Consider the following 16267-nt stretch of genomic DNA (forward strand, 5'->3'; position numbering starts at 1 on the left):
CTGATCTATAGTCTCAACTACTGACTGATTTACAGTGTAGACTATATATAGACTTATCTAATCTCAACTACAGACTGATCTATAGTCTCAACTATAGACTGTTCTATGGTCTCAACTATAGACTGATTTATAGTCTCAATTATAGACTGATCTTAACTATATACTGATTTATAGTCTGAACTATACACTAATCTATAGTATCAACTATAGACTGATCTATAGTCTCAACTATAGACTGATCTATAGTCTCAACTATAGACTGATCTATAGTCTCAACTATAGACTGATTTATAGTCTCAACTATATACTGATCTATAGTTTCAACTATAGACTGATCTATAGTTTCAACTATAGACTGATCTATAGTCTCAACTATAGACTGATCTATAGTCTCAACTATAGACTGATCTATAGTCTCAACTATACACTGATCTATAGTCTCAACTATAGACTGATCTATAGTCTCAACTAAAGACTGATCTATAGTCTCAATTATAGACTGATCTATAGTCTCAACTATAGACTTTTCTATAGTCTCAACTATAGACTGATCTATAGTCTCAACTATAGACTGATCTATAGTCTCAACTATTAACTGATCTATAGTCTCAACTATAGACTGATCTATAGTCTCAACTATATACTGATCTATAGTTTTAACTATAGACTGATCTATAGTCTCAACTATAGACTAATCTATAGTCTCAACTATAGACTGATCTATAGTCTCAACTAGAGACTGATCTATAGTCTCAACTATACACTGATCTATAGTCTCAACTATAGACTGATCTATAGTCTCAACTATAGACTTTTCTATAGTCTCAACTATAGACTGATCTATAGTCTCAACTATAGACTTTTCTATAGTCTCAACTATAGACTGATCTATAGTCTCAACTATAGACTGATCTATAGTCTCAACTATAGACTGATCTACAGTATAGACTATATATAGACTTATCTAGTCTCAACTACAGACTGATATATAGTCTCAACTATTCTATGGTCTCAACTATAGACTGATCTATAGTCTCAACTATAGACTGATCTATAGTCTCAACTATAGACTGATCTATAGTCTCAACTATAGACTGATCTATAGTTTCAACTATAGACTGATCTATAGTTTCAATTATAGACTGATCTATAGTCTCAACATACACTGATCTATAGTCTCAACTATAGACTGATCTAAATTCTTAACTATAGACTGATCTATAGTCTCAACTATAGACTGATCTATAGTCTCAACTATAGACTGATTTATATTCTCAACTATAGACTGATCTATAGTCTCAACTATACTGTGATTTATAGTCTTGACTATAGACTGATCTATAGTCTTGACTATAGACTGATCTATAGTCTCAACTATAGACTGATCTATAGTCTTGACTAAAGACTGATCTATAGTATTGACTAAAGACTGATCTGTAGTCTCAACTATAGACTGATCTAAAGTCTTGACAATATACTATAGACTGATCTATAGTCGTAACTATAGACTGATCTATAGTCGTAACTATAAACTGATCTATAGTCTCAACTATAGACTGATCTTTATTCTTGATTTCAGACTGATCTATAGTAGTCACTTTAGACTGATCTATAGTCTTAACTATAGTCCATTATCTCCTAATCTATAGCCTTGAATGTTAACACAACTATAGGTTATTGCAAAATCTTGATCTTTTCCTTTCACTAGCCCTCTCAACCCTTTAACCTTTTTTTGTGTATAGCCATTTTACTTTTGGAGTTAATGTTATTATTTTATTTGTGTTATTTATTTGCGCCATTTTTAAAACAAAAAAATTTGTGCATAATGTAGGAAACTTATTAGTTAGCATAGGTATTCATTTGTTAGAATAAAAAAAAAAAGTTAATAATACTGGTTTTTGTGTTAAAGAGCTATTTTTGTGTTTTTTTTTTTAATTGTATACCTTTCTTTTTAAAACAAAAACATACAAAAAAAATATTAAGAAATACATATTAATAATTATGTATAAAAAAGAACGTTAAATTAAATTAGTTTTAATAATAATAAAAAAAAAAATAAATAATAATATGAGTTTTTTTTTCATACTTATTAAACAAATTAGATTTGATAGAAGTAGAAGAAGAAAAACAATTGTAGTTAGAGTGTTATTAAAAATTGTGTTTTAAGACTTAAACAGGTACTTCTTTGAAGTATTATATTTTTTTAAAAATTAATGGTTTTTTTTGTGTTACTTAAAGTTTGCTGGTTAAACTATATACAATAAAAACTTAAATGATTAATAATATAAAAAGAAATAAACTAAACAAAAACTAATTACAAAAACCCTACAAATGCTTAATGCAGAAAAAAGTTTTATATAAAAAAAACTTAAATTCAAAACTAAAATAATAAATTCTTAGTTTTAAGCCCCTTTTTAAGTTATTTTCTTGTTTTGGAAAAGGACCTTTAAAAGAGTTTTCCGTTTTGTTTTAATTACATTTTTTAGAATTTCTTGTTTTCTTTTAATAATAAATATTACCAAAGTTATGTTGCTTTTTTAGAGGAAACGTTGTTTTAAAGGGATCATCCTCATCGGCCAAATAGTCACATTTGTAGGAGGAATAGCTATTGGCTATTGGTTGTTTAAGTTCCTTATAGGTTTTATTATTATAATATTTAAGATCCCATTCATATTGATTTTTATAGGTTTGTTGTTGTTGTTGCTGCTGCTGCCATTTGTTGTTGTATGTAGAAGAAAAATTATCATAGTAATCATTATAGTTAAGCTGGTTTTGCTGCTGCTGATGTTGTTGTTGTTGTTGCTTTTGTTGCTGCTTTTTGGATTTGGCTTGTTTTTTATTGTTTTGTAATCCAGCCTCCCAATGTCAAACTTGCGGTTTATGTTTCCCACCACATAGGCCGCATGAAATACCAATTAAATGACAAACTCTTAAGGGAGGATAACACCATAGACAGGGCACCAATAAAGATAATAAAGTTAAACCGATCCATCTTAAAGAAAAAAATAGAGAAAAATGGAGAAATATTAAAATGATGTAAAGAGTCAAACTATGGTCAAAACCAAAGATGGAAATCAGTCAAGACAAAAGAGCGATATAAAGCCTAGTTTATAGTTTAGTCTATAGTCTAGTTTATAGTCTAGTCTATAATCTAGTCTATAGTCTAGTCTAGCCTATAGTCTATTCTACAGTCTAGTCTATAGTTTAGTCTATAGTCTAGTCTATAGTCTAGTCTATAGTCTAGCCTATAGTCTAGTCTATAGTCTAGTCTATAGTCTAGCCTATAGTCTAGTCTATAGTCTAGTCTATAGTCTAGCCTATAGTCTAGCCTATAGTCTAGCCTATAGTCTAGTCTGTAGTCTAGTCTATAGTCTAGTCTATAGTCTAGTCTATAGTCTAGTCTATAGTCTAGTCTATAGTCTAGTCTATAGTCTAGACTATAGTCTAGTCTATAGTCTAGACTATAGTCTAGTCTATAGTCTAGTCTATAGTCTAGTCTATAGTCTAGTCTATAGTCTAGTCTATAGTCTAGTCTATAGTCTAGTCTATAGTCTAGTCTATAGTCTAGTCTATAGTCTAGTCTATAGTCTAGTCTATAGTCTAGTCTATAGTCTAGTATATAGTCTAGTCTATAGTCTAGTCTATAGTCTAGTCTATAGTCTAGTCTATAGTCTAGCCTATAGTCTAGCCTATAGTCTAGCCTATAGTCTAGCCTATAGTCTAGTCTGTAGTCTAGTCTATAGTCTAGTATATAGTCTAGTCTATAGTCTAGTCTATAGTCTAGTCTATAGTCTAGTCTATAGTCTAGTCTATAGTCTAGTCTATAGTCTAGTCTATAGTCTAGTCTATAGTCTAGTCTATAGTCTAGTCTATAGTCTAGTCTATAGTCTAGTCTATAGTATAGTCTATAGCCTAGTCTATAGTCTAGTCTAGTCTATAGTCTAGTCTAGTCTATAGTCTAGTCTATAGTCTAGTCTATAGTCTAGTCTATAGTCTCTATAGTCTAGTCTATAGTCTAGTCTATAGTCTAGTCTATAGTCTAGTCTATAGTCTAGTCTATAGTCTAGTCTATAGTCTAGTCTATATCTAGTCTAGTCTATAGTCTAGTCTATAGTCTAGTCTATAGTCTAGTCTATAGTCTAGTCTATAGTCTAGTCTATAGTCTATAGTCTAGTCTTTAGTCTAGTCTATAGTCTAGTCTATAGTCTAGTCTATAGTCTAGTCTATAGTCTAGTCTATAGTCTAGTCTATAGTCTAGTCTATAGTCTAGTCTATAGTCTAGTCTATAGTCTAGTCTATAGTCTAGTCTATAGTCTAGTCTATAGTCTAGTCTATAGTCTAGTCTATAGTCTAGTCTATAGTCTAGTCTATAGTCTAGTCTATAGTCTAGTCTATAGTCTAGTCTATAGTCTAGTCTATAGTCTAGTCTATACTCTAGTCTATAGTCTAGTCTATAGTCTAGTCTATAGTCTAGTCTATAGTCTAGTCTATAGTCTAGTCTATAATCTAGTCTATAGTGTAGTCTAGTCTATAGTCTAGTCTATAGTCTAGTCTATAGTCTAGTCTATACTCTAGTCTATAGTCTAGTCTATAGTCTAGTCTATAGTCTAGTCTATAGTCTAGTCTATAGTCTAGTCTATAGTCTAGTCTTATAGTCTAGTCTATAGTCTAGTCTAGCTAGTCATAGTCTAGTCTAGTCTAGTCTATACTCTAGTCTAAAGTCTAGTCTACAGTCTAGTCTATAGTCTAGTCTATAGTCTAGTCTATAGTCTAGTCTATAGTCTAGTCTATAGTCTAGTCTATAGTCTAGTCTATAGTCTAGTCTATAGTCTAGTCTATAGTCTAGTCTATAGTCTAGTCTATAGTCTAGTCTATAGTCTAGGTCTATAGTCTAGTCTATAGTCTAGTCTATAGTCTAGTCTATAGTCTAGTCTATAGTCCAGTCTATAGTGTAGTCTATAGTCTAGTCTATAGTCTAGTCTATAGTCTAGTCTATTGTCTAGTCTATAGTCTAGTCTACAGTCTAGTCTATAGTCTAGTCTATAGTATAGTCTATAGTCTAGCCTATAGGTCTAGTCTATAGTCTAGTCTATAGTCTAGTCTATAGTCTAGTCTATAGTCTAGTCTATAGTCTAGTATAGTCTAGTCTAGTCTAGTCTAGTCTAGACTTTATTCTAGTCTATAGTCTAGTGTATAGTCTAGTCTCTATTATCATTCCTCTTACCTTTTAGTGCACCCATCCTCATTAACACACTCACACGGATGCTGTGGTGTCTCACCATCTGAATCACTCATAAAATGATAAACCATACAGCGAGCACAACCTATACCCGATATACACTCCAAACCCGAACGAAAACAATCCGGAGCAAACTCACACGCACCCCTACGATTACAATCATCAGCATAGAGTTCATGACAATAACGACAACGTGTCAGTTGCTGGGAGGACTGTGATGGTTTCTGTAATTTTTGCTTGAGTATATCAATATCGGGATCTTTGATAATACCACCGGAAATGGGTGAAGATTGTGAGACAAGACAGTGGGAAGCAGCTTCAATGGCATTGAGTTTTTTCAGAGTAGTTATAGAATCACAACGTGCACTTAGGACTTGAGCGGCTACAGGTTGATCTACCACTGGATAATTATAGTCATGAACCTAGGGGGAGTTAATAAAAATAAGAAGAAGAAGTATTATTAAACAATAAATTTTGTATTATTGTTGTATTATTAAAAATCTTACAGCTGTCAAAGTAACATAGGAATAGTTTTCACTAGGAGCAATTGCGGCTGGTGTTGTTTCAGTTGTTGCTGCTGTTGTATTGTTACTGATGGTGGTTGTCGTAGTGTTGTTGGTTGTATTAGCACTGCCTGGTGGAGGTGTTTGCATGCAAGAGTTTTCACCCGATATGTAATGAATTTTTGCAATTTCCTTATCTTTTTTATCGTCATTAAATCTTTCACCACGATCTTTTAAGCTGACTGTAAGATGTGTTGAAAAGTGGGAAGGAAAATATTAGAATAACTTTATATTCTAGAGAATAGAAGAAATTATAGTCTAGGTTTTAGTTCAAACTATAGTTAAGACTATAGAATGAACTCTAATCCAGTCTTTAGACTAAACTATATACTAGACTATAAACTTGGCTATAAACTGGACTATAAATTAGATTAAAGACTATTCTATGAGCTAGACTATAGATTAAACTATAGACTTGACTATAGAATAGTTTAGAGACTAGACTATAGACTAAAATATAGACAAGACTAGATTATGGACTAGACTATAGACTAAACTATAAACTAGTCTAATATAATCTATAGTCTATACTAGACAAATTTTCTAAAGAAAACTTATATTTGAACAAAATTGTTTTACATTTTCTTTTAACACTTTAACTTTTTATTAATTTTTATTTTATTTATTTTATGTTATAACATACCATGACTATTTTCACTGCCCTCTGGACTGGAATGACCTTTTTGTTTATTATCAATTGATTCACAGGGCAAGTCTAAAGTCTTTATAAATAGAAAAATGAAACACACAAAATTGGGTTACAACAAAAATAACAATAAAAAAAAAAACACAGAGAAAAGAAAAAACAACTCACCATAAAAACATCATCTTCACCAACCGAATCGTATTTGGTTAATGGTGGACATATAATGGAAGGATTTGCTTTGGCCATGCCATCAATTAATTCATTGTATGCTCGCAGAATGCCTTTATCAAAAGCACGCGCATCAGCAGCAGTTTGAAAGGTAAGACCATTTCTTTGTTTACCAGCACGCCAATGATGAAATGTAGGCATAACTTTATAATATTTTAGATCACGGTTTATGACACAGCTTAATATAACCTAGAGGGGAAAAGGATACAATTAATTTGTGTTTAATATTATAAATATCGTTTGAAAAAAGAAAACTTACACTTTGATCTGATATTCTTTGACCATATATGATGTATTCATGTCCGGTAGCACCAGGGGATAGTCTAGCTCGTTTACGTATTGAAACATTAGCTAGACCACCCCCGGCCAGTGGTAGCCAACCTTCAGTGCTTTCGTCTCTGGTCATAACCTGTGCTCTTACTGTTACTAGAAAATCGCTAGAAAAATACCAAAAACAAAATACCTATTAGACAATGTTTGAAAGCTAAAGGACCAAAACTTTTGACTAAAGAAAAACTCCTTTGTACATATAAATATCCTATTTACCCCCTTTTAAGACAAACCTCTATTTATAGTAGTTTTTATTACATTTATAACAATGCGAAAAAAGAAAACAAACTTGTGACATACAAACATAAATTATAGTTTTTCATTCATCTAACAATAAGTACGAAAACTAACGAAAAGGACTTTTGTTGCATATTTGGTTCGTTTTTTAAATCATAAAACTATTCAACATTTCTTTTTCATTCATAGAAAACTCGCCTGTCAGATATTCGCCTGATATTTAATGTCTTTGTTTTTGCAGGAAGAGCGAAAACAAAATAGAATTTGCAAAAAGGGTTGCCAATACGTGAAAATAAGGAATGTAACCTTCGAATTATGAACAAGACTGTAGTGTTGAGAAGACTATAGATAAGACTGTACACTAGAAGACAAACTAGACTATGGACTACACTATGAACTAGACTATAGGCTAGAATATCGACTAGATTATAGACTAGCCTATAGACTAGATAAGAGACTGGACTATAGACTAGGCTATAGACTAGGCTCTAGACTAGACCATAGAATAGTCTACACTATAGATTAGACTATAGATTAGACTATATTTAGACTATAGATTAGACTATAGTTTAGACGATAGATTAGACTATAGTTTTGCCTGTAGAGGACTATAGACTAGAATATAGACTAGACTATAGACTAGGGTATAGACTAGACTACATATTACACTATTGTTTAGACTATAGATTAGACTATAGATTAGACTATAGTTTAGACTATAGTTTAGACTATAGTTTAGACTATAGATTAGACAATAGTTTAGACTATAGATTATACTATAGTTTAAACTAAAGATTAAACTATAGTTTTGACTATAGATTAAACTATAGTTAAAACCGTAGACTAGAATATAGACTAGACTATAGTTTAGACTGTAGACTATACTACAGACTAGACCATAGACTAGACTATAGACTAGACTGTAGACTAGAATATAGACTAGACCATAGACTAGACTATAAACTACACTATAGACTACACTATAGACTAGACTATAGACTAGACTATAAACTATAGACTAGACTATAGACTACACTATAGACTACACTATAGACTAGACTAAAGACTAGACTATAGACTATAGACTAGACTATAGACGAGACTATAGACTAGACTATAGACTAGACTATAGACTAGACTATAGACTAGACTATAGACTAGACTATAGACTAGACTATAGACTAGACTATAGACTAGACTAGACTATAGACTAGACTAGACTAGACTAGACTATAGACTAGACTATAGACTAGACTATAGACTAGACTATAGACTAGACTATAGACTAGACTATAGACTAGACTATAGACTAGACTATAGACTAGACTATAGACTAGACTATAGACTAGACTATAGACTAGACTATAGACTAGACTATAGACTAGACTATAGACTAGACTATAGACTAGACTATAGACTAGACTATAGATTGGACTATAGACTAGACTATAGACTAGACTATAGATTGGACTATAGACTAGACTATAGACTAGACTATAGATTGGACTATAGACTAGACTATAGACTAGACTATAGACTAGACTATAGACTAGACTATAGACTAGACTATAGACTAGACTATAGACTAGACTATAGACTAGACTATAGACTAGACTATAGACTAGACTATAGACTAGACTATAGACTAGACTATAGACTAGACTATAGACTAGACTATAGACTAGACTATAGACTAGACTATAGACTAGACTATAGACTAGACTATAGACTAGACTATAGACTAGACTATAGACTAGACTATAGACTAGACTATAGACTAGACTATAGACTAGACTATAGACTAGACTATAGACTAGACTATAGACTAGACTATAGACTAGACTATAGACTAGACTATAGACCAGACTATAGACCAGACTATAGACTAGACTATATACTAGACTATAGGCTAATCTATAGTCTATAGTAGGATAAGATTACACTAGATTATAGACTTTAAGTCCTTAAAAAAATGTTCCCCTTTATTTAAAAAATTCCCACAAATTTGGCAACTCTTTGAAATGATTTAATATTGGTTAAATTTTCAATACTACACACGAAAAAATAACAAATAATAAAACAACATAAACAAATCTAAATAAAACATTTATTAAAAAATATCTTAAAAATCTATAAAATTATTAAAACGAAAAAAAAACATGTCCTAAGACAACTAAAAATTAGTATCACCTACGAATTTTTCTAATAAAAGAGAAATACGAAAGAGAGAACAAGATACTAACAGCAACAACAACAACAAATATCCCATGAATATAGCAGAATATAAAAAAAAGCATTTTGATTATACATATGCAACAAAAAAAAATGAAATAAAATACAACAACAAAACTGTATGTATACTCCCCTAAATTTAAGTTTTCGTTGTTGTTGTTAAATAAAATATGTAATTAACAAACAATTAAAAAAAAAAAAAAACAAGAAGGCAATAAAAAAATTCATTAAATTAAACAAGTTGTATTGTAATTGATAATAATATTCATTCAACATTTCATTTCAATAGTCAACAATTTTTTTTTGCTTCTATTTTATCTTTTGTGTGTGAGAGATATTCAGAAAAAAACTGTGTATAGTAATTTGCCGTTATGAATGAACACACTTTTGGCAAGTGCCATTTCTCTCTCTTGTTGTCTCTTTTAATGCTATTTTTCTTTGACAGTGCTTATTCTCGCTCTCTCTACCCACCACTTAGCAATTGTAGATATTTTGTGTTGCCAGATGTGGAGGATTTGTTAAGGTAGTGGGGATTTAAAACGAAACTATATTTTAAATTGACTATAACTTAAAAACTGTCCTTATTTGGGCGCGTTGTAAGTCGGGTATACGTTGCCTTAATGGTAATTTACCGCTAACTGTTCAACTGTAAAAAAAAACTTGTGTATGCTTGATTACAAAGAGAATTTTGATCTGTTTTCCATTGGTATTTTAATTGATCTTTAAATCTGACAAGAGGTCATCTAAAATCAATCAAAATGAACGAATAAGTCACCTATATAATTCCTTATAGATATGTTATATAGAGAATATTGTTCTCTTTAAAACAAACATCCCGTAGGCTCTTTTTGGTATACTTAATCAATACGATTTCCTTGTAACTCTTTAGCGGTGGATTATCTTGTATCAAAGCCATACTTTTGACTTTTTTATAATTATTTTCTTTTTCTATAATTCTGTATCATATTTTTCCATATAAAGCATTACATTCCTTTTAGAAAACCTCACTTTCTTTTTTATTTTACAGTTCGAAGTCGAGAAAATACTCTGATTATGTACTTCTCGATGATCTTTAAGAACTTTGGCGATTCTTCGTCATAATTAATATTAGAAAAGAGAGCGCGTTGAAGATGCGGCATCTTTATATTAGTATAAACATATTCTGAATATCTATTTTGGTCCTTATATCATTATCGGATTCCAGAGAGTGTAAATGAGAATTAAAGTAGAATAAATATAGAAACTTTTGAGCCTTTTTTAAAAATCATTTATTATTAATATTTTAAGCAAAGTGATCCTCCCAGTCTCTAAATTTTGATATTTACATTATTTTTGAACATAAATTTAAGAGTTTCAATTTCCCTATAAACGTTCGGCTCTGAGCCGACTTTAAGCCGCCGCGAATTATTTTGGATCAGCCGTCGCCGCCGACAATTTTAAGTCGACTTCGCCCTCTGTTGGAAAGAGGTACATATTTTTAGAGCCTCTGGTGTAGAGTAGCTGAATTAATTTAAGCTAAGTTTAGCCAATTTCTATTTATTTTACTTCAACGAAGATTTAATGCAATGAGGTAGGGTTCTATAGTTGAAACGAAAAGTCGACTTTTCGACTTTTTTCATTTAGTTAAAAGTCGACTTTTCGACTTCTCGACTTTTTGCATTTTATGAAAAGTCGATTTTTCGACTTTTTTCATTTAATTAAAAGTCGACTTTTAGACTTTTCGACTATAAGTATTTTATAAATAGTCGACTTTTCGATTTTTTCCGACTTTTTGATTTTTTCGACTTTTTGACTATTTTCGACTTTTTTTCGACTATTTTTTTACTTTTTTCGAGTTTTTCCGACTATTGTAGAGTTTTTGACTTTTTTTCCACTTTTTTAAGATTTTCGACTATTTTTGACTTGTTTCTACAATTTTCAATTTTCGACTTTTTCCCACTTTTCGACTTATCGACTTTTTTCGACTTTTATTAACAAAGTCGACTTTTCGACTTTTTTCACAGACCATAGTCGAGTTATCGACTTTTTTGGAACAAAATAGTCGACTTCGACTTTTCGAATTTTTCGACAAAAAGTCTATTGTTCGGTTATTCGAAAGTCGATTTATATGAAGATACTGTTGAGGTATATTGTAAGTAGTTTATTAATAGAAACTTACCAGAAGTTCATGTTGAGGGTATGAACCCAGACTATAATTAACATGTAATGCGTTAACCACTTAACCTACTGCAACCTCGCACAACTCAGTAATTTTATATATTTCAAATTCCAACTTAAAATTCCAAACTAACCTACATCAATCTGGCTACTCTCTATTATATCTATGTAAATTGCTATGTTTAAGTGTATTTGCTACCAACAAAAAAAAAATTGTATCTAAAAAATTCTTTTGCATACAAAAAACTAAAAAAAAAGTAAAAGTAGTTTTTTGACCAAATTTGTTAAAAACTATTTCACTTTTAGAAACTTCTACGAAATACATTTAAACACTTACCTTTCATGTCCTTCTGTCATGATTTGTAATCAGAAAGATTCTAATATAGAAGCGTATGGTGTCGGTGGTCAATTTCACCATGTTTAAAATATTCAGACATGCAGAATTGCACAAACTCTAGGCTGGACAACACCACGGGGTTTTCTTCTTTCAAAAAATCTGATGACAACAACGACGACGACGGCAACAACGCTCCTCCTGTTTTAATGAACCAAGTATTCTGCTAATAGTTTTGTGCTTTTTTTACTTCTGCTTATTTTATTCTTACGTTTCTTTTTTGTTTTATTCTTTTTTTTTTTGTATTTTTTTGGGTAGTGAATTTTTTATATAATTTTTATTTCTTTATTACATTTAAGTTTGCTTATTAACACTAGATTTTTGTAAAAAAAACAGATTAATTTATTATTTAGTTTTATTACCAACACTTTTATTTAGTTTTTGTTTTATTTTTTATATAAGTTTTTATACACAAAAGCTGATTTTAAAAGAAACAAGTAAAATAAAAACTTAAAAATTGTAGGCGAGATTTTTAAGAATTGTAGGAGCAGAACAGAATAATAGTGGAGAAACATACAAATAAATATGCTTTGAATACAAATACAATAACAGCAACAACATCAACCAGAGCGAAAATATGATTTTTTGGGCGATTTCTGCTGTTTCTGTCTGTAGCTGTTTCGTTTTTAAGGGTTGCCATATTAGAGATTTTGATAAATATACAAGTTTTGAGTTATTTAAAAAAAAATCAAGAAAATAAAAATAAATAAGTTTCCTTTTATCTTATGACTTCAAATATATATGTATATGTCTTCATAAGAGTTGGTTGATTCAGTATGTCCATTCACACAGTGTCCAATAATTATACCCGTGAGATGCCTAAGCTTACTAAAAGACAAGAGAGTCCTAGCTCTATCATTTGTAAGAGTGGGCCAGGGCAGTCAGGATATTCCACAATTGGTGATATTCGAATACCAGGGTTTCGTCTCACTTAAAACCCACTCATCTATGAATTACTATAAGGCCACCAGAGCAGTATGAATAAATCATTGCGTAAGAGTTAAGTCTAGGGGCGTCCCTTTGATTGCGCATTCATAATATATTTAATTTCCCCGGATGCTCATATGCCCTGAGATCCATATCAACTCAACATGATGTTGTGTCAGTTATGACAGTAATTGGATACAATTGAGAAGACATTTCGTCTTTATAACTTTGGAGTTAAGATCCTTCATTTTATAGATTCAGTTCCCAGATTATTCTCGCGGCTGAATCGTGGCATATATCTCTTCCTTAACGTCCTATTTAAATTCAGTGTAGGCATGATTGGCCTGCGTAGCTTCTGTTTGATTGTGCTGTAACCAATACGACCAAGGAACAAATTACGGCATACGATCGAAATCTCAATAGAATCTAAATGGAGATTTCGATCGATATCGTATGCCATAATTTGGGCCCAGGCTTCAGCCCGTTCGACTGCATAAGTCGTGGAGAAAGGGCAGTTATATTTAGCATCGCTTGAAGTTTGGAGTTCATAGAGCTAGTGATTGCAAGACATGCTAATCTTTGTACCTTGTTTAGAATAGAGACATGAGTATAGGTATCCACCGCCTCGTAGGTCAGAATAAGTCTCATGACCGCGTTGCACATACAGTGTACAATGTATGGTTGAATACACCATCTTTTTCCAAAGGTTTTCTTACATATATCGAAGACACATAATGCCTTCTTCCTTCGACTCTCAGCATTACGTTTCCACGAGAGCTTAGAATGTAAAATTAAGGCAAGATACTTGGCTTCGCTTGAGGTATTCAGAATGGTAACATCCAATTGTAGGGGTCTGAATTCTGAGATTTTGAACGGTGAAGAGAACCAGTAAGGCTTTGGCAGTTTTAGTTCATATCTAGTTCTAGTATCGATCGATCGATAGATCTATATATATATCTATCTATCTATCTATTTATCTATCTATCTATCTATCTATCTATCTATCTATCTATCTATCTATCTATCTATCTATCTATCTATCTATCTATCTATCTATCTATCTATCTATCTATCTATCTATCTATCTATCTATCTATCTATCTATCTATCTATCTATTTATCTATCTATCTATCTATCTATCTATCTATCTATCTATCTATCTATCTATCTATCTATCTATCTATCTATCTATCTATCTATCTATCTATCTATCTATCTATCTATCTATCTATCTATCTATCTATCTATCTATCTATCTATCTATCTATCTATCTATCTATCTATCTATCTAGTTAGTTAGTTAGTTAGTTTGAAAGGAGGATGTATATACATCAAATCCGAAGAAATACACCTAGGCCTCTATCGGGCCTGTTGTGCGCTCCTTAACCAGTGCCTCAGGTGGGAATCGAACCCACCACCTCCGGTCTACCAGACTAGAACACTAACCACTAACCTACCGGAGGCCACATCTATCTATCTATCTATCTATCTATCTATCTATCTATCTATCTATCTATCTATCTATCTATCTATCTATCTATCTATCTATCTATCTATCTATCTATCTATCTATCTATCTATCTATCTATCTATCTATCTATCTATCTATCTATCTATCTATCTATCTATCTATCTATCTATCTATCTATCTATCTATCTATCTATCTATCTATCTATCTATCTATCTATCTATCTATCTATCTATCTATCTATCTATCTATCTATCTATCTATCTATCTATCTATCTATCTATCTATCTATCTATCTATCTATCTATCTATCTATCTATCTATCTATCTATCTATCTATCTATCTATCTATCTATCTATCTATCTATCTATCTATCTATTATCTATCTATCTATCTATCTATCTATCTATCTATCTATCTATCTATCTATCTATCTATCTATCTATCTATCTATCTATCTATCTATCTATCTATCTATCTATCTATCTATCTATCTATCTATCTATCTATCTATCTATCTATCTATCTATCTATCTATCTATCTATCTATCTATCTATCTATCTATCTATCTATCTATCTATCTATCTATCTATCTATCTATCTATCTATCTATCTATCTATCTATCTATCTATCTATCTATCTATTCTATCTAGCTATGCTATCTATCTATCTATCTTCTATCTATCTAATCTATCTATCTATCTATCTATCATTCTCATCTATCTATTATCTATCTTCTATCTATCTATCTATCTTCTATCTATCTCGCTCTCTATCTATCTATCTATCATTATCTAGCTAATCTATCTATCATCTATCTATCGATCTATCTAATCTATCTATCTATCTTATCTATCTATCTTCTATCGATCTATCTATCTATCTATCTATCTATCCTATCTATCTATCTATTTATCTATCTATTTATCTATTTATCTATCTATTTATCTATCTATCTATCTATCTATCTATTAACCCTCAAATATTAAAGATTCATCAAATTTCACATTTAGTTAACATTACACTGTTTTGAAGAGATATTCCAGGGGTATTACTTTGGTTGAATTACACTTTCTGATATGGCAACTCTTTCTATCTTACTCTCAATTCGCCTTTTTTTCCTTTCGTTTTAAATATGTACATAAGAAATTCCGAGACCGATGTTATTTTTTTCTTTTATATATTAACCAACTCCCTATATACGATTTTTTCTATATTATAACATTTTCTATGAATTAAAACAATATTTGTTTTATTATAAACCAATTGCAAACATTTGTTTAGTGTTTGAATTTCACACAATTTCACATTCCCCTCAGCATTTTAGTAAAGAAAACTCCAATGAAATACAGGAATTCTTTTCCAATTCACACTTTTTTTACTTTTTTCTTTTTGCTAGGCTTTTGTGTATAAGAATTTTTTTCTTGTGCTTTTTTCCACAAAGATTTTTTGCAATTTTTTAGCTGCTGTTTTTTAAGTAGATTTTTTTTTTGTTATAGATATTTTGGGTTTTTTAAATTTATTTACTTTTTTTAATTATTGTAGCACTATTAGCATATTGAGATTGTTAAATAAAAATGTAAAAAATAAGGGATATTTTTGTATTATATATATACGATATTAGATTTTTGCATGATTTTTTTCTTTTTCACTTTCACTACACGGACTTTTGCACAGAAGGACGACAGAATTACATTTGTTTGTTAGCTGCCAAGGCGAATTAATGGATGGTGGTGTCATTTGAACAGCTGATGGTGTAATTGTTCCTGAAAATATATAGCACTACTGTCAAACTCCTCGTATATGGAAGAATTTTTTTCGTAACTGATACTGTCAAAGTC

The 16267-nt window shown here is 30.9% G+C and overlaps 1 protein-coding gene across 1 annotated transcript; it reads right to left on the bottom strand.

Annotated features, from left to right (window-relative positions):
* Nucleotides 1-1536: 1536 nt before the first annotated feature.
* LOC119608649 (sprouty-related, EVH1 domain-containing protein 1) lies at nucleotides 1537-16129 on the bottom strand. Its single transcript, XM_037963147.1, has 8 exons — nucleotides 15954-16129; nucleotides 11970-12339; nucleotides 6936-7113; nucleotides 6617-6865; nucleotides 6446-6524; nucleotides 5746-5984; nucleotides 5225-5661; nucleotides 1537-2992 (listed from the first exon to the last, which is right to left on the bottom strand). The coding sequence occupies exons 2-8, from the start codon at nucleotides 11987-11989 to the stop codon at nucleotides 2866-2868; spliced, it is 1329 nt and encodes a 442-aa protein (XP_037819075.1). The 5' UTR covers nucleotides 11990-12339; nucleotides 15954-16129; the 3' UTR covers nucleotides 1537-2865.
* Between the last annotated feature and the right edge of the window lie 138 nt (nucleotides 16130-16267).

This window comes from Lucilia sericata, unplaced genomic scaffold (genome assembly GCF_015586225.1).
Source record: "Lucilia sericata isolate MDLA Ls3-8-SP2 unplaced genomic scaffold, ASM1558622v1 Contig000863F_arrow, whole genome shotgun sequence".
NCBI lineage: Eukaryota > Metazoa > Arthropoda > Insecta > Diptera > Calliphoridae > Lucilia > Lucilia sericata.

Excerpts from the sequence above, each read along its gene's own strand:
- LOC119608649 (XM_037963147.1), bottom strand. The coding sequence starts at position 11,989 with ATGACAGAAGGACATGAAAG. Across the intron at positions 7,114-11,969 it reads ATGACAGAAGGACATGAAAG|CGATTTTCTAGTAACAGTAA; the intron begins GTAAGTGTTTAA and ends GTATTTTTCTAG. Across the intron at positions 5,985-6,445 it reads GGGCAGTGAAAATAGTCATG|TCAGCTTAAAAGATCGTGGT; the intron begins GTATGTTATAAC and ends CACATCTTACAG.